The sequence below is a fragment of the Triplophysa rosa genome, linkage group LG3 (genome assembly GCF_024868665.1).
Source record: "Triplophysa rosa linkage group LG3, Trosa_1v2, whole genome shotgun sequence".
Taxonomy (NCBI): domain Eukaryota; kingdom Metazoa; phylum Chordata; class Actinopteri; order Cypriniformes; family Nemacheilidae; genus Triplophysa; species Triplophysa rosa.
In genome coordinates this window covers 5,441,095-5,447,094 of record NC_079892.1, presented here as the reverse complement: position 1 = coordinate 5,447,094, position 6,000 = coordinate 5,441,095, and the positions used below count along the sequence as shown (strand labels likewise).

At 35.7% G+C, this 6,000-nt stretch overlaps 1 protein-coding gene across 2 annotated transcripts in view; it reads left to right on the top strand.

The window, feature by feature from the left end:
• The first annotated feature begins 1,084 nt into the window (after positions 1-1,084).
• Positions 1,085-6,000, top strand: part of LOC130552170 (cytosolic carboxypeptidase 4) — a 135,696-nt gene continuing 130,780 nt past the window's right edge. For both annotated transcript variants that reach the window (XM_057330334.1, XM_057330333.1), the window contains exon 1: positions 1,085-1,165. In XM_057330334.1, the coding sequence (XP_057186317.1) occupies positions 1,099-1,165 (67 nt within the window). In that variant the 5' untranslated portion in view covers positions 1,085-1,098. The remainder of the gene's footprint in view (positions 1,166-6,000) is intronic.

Sequence of the window (6,000 nt, the reverse complement as noted above, 5' to 3'; positions counted from 1 at the left end):
TGCCAAATGCATAATAATGAAATGGCTGTGCACTGCATGAAGTTCCCGCAGTAGTTCCGGATAAAACATATATAGTAAGGATCAGTGTTGGGTAAGTTACTCTCAAAAAGTAATTAATTACTAGTTACTAATTACATATTCAATAGTGTAATTAGATCACTGTACAAATTACTCTCTCCAAAAAGTATTTAGTTACTTATTACTAATTACTTTCTATATCCTATATCAACCTTGATTAGTGAAGTGATTCAAGGATAGGCATGAAACGGCTCTTTTAATTCATTCAAATAAATAATATTAAACTACATAAAGTACTCTTATTAACTGACCAAAGTATTACAAATGTGAGAATTATACATTTAAGCACAGATTTTAAAGTTAGACTCTGAATTTTGATGTCAATTCCACTATTACAGACACATATATTACACAAAGTATTTAGTTTAATTACATCAAAAGTAACTGTAATTAAATTACAGAAAAAATAAGAGTAATCCCTTACTTTACTTTTTCAAGGGAAAAGTAATTAAATTACAGTAACTAATTACTTAGTAACTAGTTACACCCAACACTGGTAAGGATATAGAAATGTACTGTGTGGGACTCCTTAGCTTTTGTGTCGCGCTGATCAAAGGGAGTCCACTGCATGCTTGCGTAGATAGGATTTATTTTCACTCGTGCATTCCTGTCATGACGTGCTATTCATATTGTGTGGTGTGGATAGACACAACTAGAGGCCGAGACTGACTTTGGACGGCCTCCAATGAGAGTTTGCAAACACTTATTTAGAAGCTCACCCTGAAGAAGCTGCATACAATTTCACCCCAACCCCCCCCCCAGAAGACCTGTGCCCTGTGATTTACATCCAATTGGCCCTTATGGTACATTTGGCCTCTTTGTCAGTCAGGCCGGTATCCAGCATGAGAGTTTACCCCTCGGGAGGGGGGCATTTAAAAAACGGCCAGGTGCAGCCCTTACATTCTGCACCCAGCGGGTGGGCTAGAGGGAGGGGAGATAGAGAGGAAAAAGGAGAGAAAGCCAGGCAGAGTTGGGAGATACCTCCACTTTGCGTTCAGTTCTTCTATTGATTGTTCAGAGATGTATAGCTACAGTCACTTCACCTGGACGGCGACATTGAGAGAGTGTGGAGGCTTTACTAATGGCGGTAAGAATGCATTTGAATCTCTGGGATGATGTGAATGCACCCATCAAGTCTTGCACTTGGCAAGAAGCGGGCGTGTGTAAAGAGAGATCACGCTGGGACAGCAAGATGCTGAGCATAGCTTGCACATGCAAATGTCTTGTTTTACTCCTATGAAATGCACACAGAGGCCTTTTACAACCTTTAACTGCTTTGCTGAGCTGGTCGCATGTGGCTGTTGAACCTTTGATTTATTGAAAGATATGGCAGAGCATTTAATGAAGAGATTTCTGGGCGCATTCGTAAGATTTGCTGCTGTCTGTATCATTATTAGTTACTAACACGGCTTAATGTTTTTATTAAATTAGTCATCACGTTGAATCCTCTAATACCCTCATCTGTTTTGTGTTTCATTTTAATTTTAGAATGGGAGAGAAACAAACACAGCCTGACTGAACATGTGTACTGTTGTTGGCATGTAAACATTGGCGTTGATGTGTATGCGCCGCTTCGTGATTTGATTGGTCAATCAGCAAAAGGGCTGGAGCTTGATATCTTGGCATGTCTCAGAGATTTTGGACAACCACTTGGAATGTTTCGAGCCCAACCTGCTTGCTTTTAAGAGAGCTTAAGACGATACGAGTTATTTCCATCAACTCAAGACATTGCACAACAGCTGTATCAGGGTTTGATTCTATAATAAGCTCCCTTCTTCATGTTGCAGATTGCTGTGTCAGTCCGGTCAAAATGATATGATTTTTTTCTGGCAGATTCATTGGCATGCTTGAGAGTTAGTGGCTTTGTTTATATTTTTGTAACGTTTTTCAATTGTGTTTTGCCTTTTAATGAGACATCAGGATATTTATCATCATGTTATGTATTTAAAGGAGTCATTTAGCAGCAGTGTTGGGTAAGTTACTCTGAAAAAGTAATTAATTACTAGTTACTAATTACACATTCAATAGTGTAATTAGATTACTGTACAAATCACTCTCTACAAAAAGTATTTAAATACTTATTATTACTAATTACTTTCTATATCTTATATCAACCTTGTTTAGTTAAGTAAGTCAAGGATAGACATAAAACGACTCTCAATTCATTCAAATAAATCATATAAAACTACATAAAGTACAATTATTAACTGACTTGTATAACAAATGTGAGAAAGATACATTAATGCATGCATTTTAAAGTTAGAGTTTGAATTTTAATGTCAATTCCACTAGTGTATACATTACACAGTATTTAATTCAGTTACATCAGAAGTAACTGTTCTGCGTAAGAAAGTCAGGTTTAAAATGACAAGGGGGTGATTAAATGATGACAGTATTTTCAGTTTTTGGTGAACTATCACTGGGTGAACTATTTTTATTATCCAGCTTCTCTTTTACTTAAAATGCAATATTTTGTGAAGGGACAGGCATAAAGTACGGAAGACATATATAAAAGTAATAAAATAATAAAAATCATTATACAATATACATAATTTAATATACATAAATAATAAATGAAACCTAAAAGTTCTTGTGTTCCCTTGTTTTTGAGCTCTCCGACCAAATTTTGCGAAAAAAGTCCAAACACTTATTACAAGTTGAACAAAATAGTGTGACAGAGTGCAGTACATAGTAAAACATATTGTTATTCTTTTTAAGAATGTAGTTTACTGGCTTTGAGGTCCTAAAATGTATCCTTAAATACAGTGATGAACTACTGAGTGACATTCTCTACCCACAATTCTTTTGTGCCAGGTGTAGGTTATAATTTACCAAGTCAGTCTGTTTGGATTAGAGAGGGATTCAGTGCTATTGACTCTGATGGAGTCACCTTGCTGTTTATGGAGATGTGATCTATGCAACGTTTGTCACTACTGTATTTCGTAGATACAAAACAAAAGATGTTCACTTGTCAATTCTGATTAAAGGAATACTCCATCCAAAACTGAAAACTCTCATGATTTACTCACACTCAAGTTGTTGCAAACCTGTATAAATAAATGTCTTTGTTTGGTTGAACACAAAGGTATTTGGATGAATGTTAGTAAATGAGATACTGGGGCAACATTGACTACCATAATAGAAATAATTACTGTATAATTTTGTTCTGTTCAACACAAAAGAAAATATTTGGAAGAATTAAGGAAAACAAACAGTTCTAGGGCACCGTTGATACCATTTTAATGGTAGTCAATGGTGCCCCAGAAATCTCAGTTGCTAACATTCATCCAGATATCTTTCTTTGTGTTCAACCAAACGAAGACATTTATTTATACAGGTTTGGAACAAGTTGAAGGTGAGTAATTCATGACAGAATTTCAGTTTTGGATGGAGTATTCCTTTAATCAGAATTGACAAGTGAACATATTTTGTTTTGTATCTACGAAATACAGTAGTGACAAACGTTGCATAGATCACATCTCCATAAACAGCAAGGTGACTCCATCAGAGTCAAAAGCACTGAATCCCTCTCTAATCCAAACAGACTGACTCGGTAAATTATAACCTACACCTGGCACAAAAGAATTGTGGGTAGAGAATGTCACTCAGTAGTTCATCACTGTATTTAACATTTTAGGACCTCAAAGCCAGTAAACTACATTTCTTAAAAAGAATAACAATATGTTTTACTATGTACTGCACTTTTGTTCAACTTGTAATAAGTGTTTGGACTTTTTTCGCAAAATTTGGTCTGAGGGCTCAAAAACAAGGGAACACAAGAACTTTTAGGTTCCATTAATCACCTTTTTTATTATTTTATTATTTATGTATATTCAATTATGTATATTGTATCTATCAGACTATTAAAATGTAACTATCCCTTTAAAATGCAGCCGAGTTACAGTTTTTAGTTTTGTATAAATTAATTACATGAAATGTTATACCCCAATGAAAACACCATGACATTATTATTGAAAACTAAAACATTTAATAGATGTGTTTTTCTTCATATCATTACGCTAAAGTTTATCACAGGCCTTGTGTCCATCGCACTTCGTTTTTTTAATAGGCTGTTAATGCAAGGTGAGCTTTTGTATTCCATTGTATTCCATTTTTAAATTGTTTGTCGATATAGAGTCTGACGGCGCACTTGTTGCCTTTGCATTTCAACAGTATCGGCAAAAAAAGACATGACCCCGTCTCTGTAATTTTAGCCGTGGCTGTATCCACCGAGGCATTAAAATATTTATCCATTTTGCTGTGCCATTAGAGGCTTTAAGGAGATTAAGATGAACCCGGCGGGCATTTCTGATGTGTCACTAGACTTGCCACGGGACTTCATCTTCAGGGTCAAGCTCTTTGTTATTTATAGTACATTATAACATTTCCAGAATTGTTCTGCACGTTGTTAGCACAGACTATTTTCTGGTGATGGTCAACTCGTCTTTGCTTCAGAATGTAACGTGATAATCGGCTATAATTGAGTTTACCTGATTGGTTTTCATGTGGCGGATTAGCAATGCGCTAATGACACTTGTAGTGGACACCCTGTGACCTTTATTTTTATGCTAGTTTCTCCCTGAAGTTCATTGATAAGACTCTGACATTTTTATCTGCCCCCCACATTATGTTAATAGGATGTATGGTTTGTCTTTACTAAGAAGACCTTTTTGATTTAGTCTTGATGAAAAAGAACCAAGGGAAACCGTTGGAAGGCCTGACCAATCTTCCAACCCCATCAGGACTATCTTTGGAACCTCACTTGGAAGTGTTACGTTTCAGGTCATAATTCTTCTGATGATTAGCCAGATAACTTTTGCCAGGTTGTTTTATGGTGTTTTTTTATTGAAAGCTAAGAAGGTTGGTAGAGGGGTAGGAGGTTTAACTTAGAAGATGGAACTTTAAGTGGCTCTTAGTAGCCGGTGGGTTGGCGTCTACGGCATCTGGCTGGATTTCCCACTTGGTCTGCTGGGACCTATTGCTAAGGAGAGAGTGAAGCCTTTATAGAATGAACATGGCAGTGGTATGGCACAGGCTGTGAAGTGCACAAGGGACTTTTAAAAGTTTCTAAAAATGCCCCGGCAGAGCAGTGCACGCAATGGAGATGACTTTATTATGGCACCTTGTCTCATTAGAAACCCGTTTATGAAGTTTGTCATGCAGCTCTTAGGCGAAGAAAACACAGCAAATATGTTCTGAAGTATGTCATAATTCATGGATGATATTAATGTAACAACGCCTTTTTGACCTCTTGGCTTTTTTGCAATAAACATGTAAAAAATTAATAGACCATTACAAATGTTCATTTAATCAGCATTTCTAGATGTTTTGTGACCATTCCAGTCCAGTGCCTGTTGAATTTTAACAAAATCAAACCTCAGGAGTGACAAAGTCATGCAACAGCAATGTGAAAGTCTGGCAGCATGACAAGACACATACAAACTATGATAAAAATCGAGGTTATCACATACATTTTTTTTTTTGAACTTTTCCAAAATACATGTACTAGTATTACTGTTGTATTGCTTAAAAGTGAATATGAACGTGTTTTCTTTTAAGTATTTGAGGTCAGAAAAAGTACAGAGAATCTTTTCTGTTATTTTGGCCGGTTTCTCCATACAGTTTTCATTTTTTGCTAATAAATGCAAATAGCTAAACACCTATAAATAGTAAATTCAGAAAAACTGAAAATAATTTTGAAATTGTCTTTTAAAATATTCAGCGGTTGTATATTTTAGGGCTGTCAAAATTAACATTATCACCCATTTAAGCACAAGTTAAAACTGTTGCTTTGTCGTGTCCAGTATAGACAGCACAACGCAATGTGACAGCAAGAAATAATAATACATTTTATAGAGACATGAGTAGCAGTACTGATATCAGTATTACTGTTTTTCATTCATAAAATGATGCCTTTAAAGA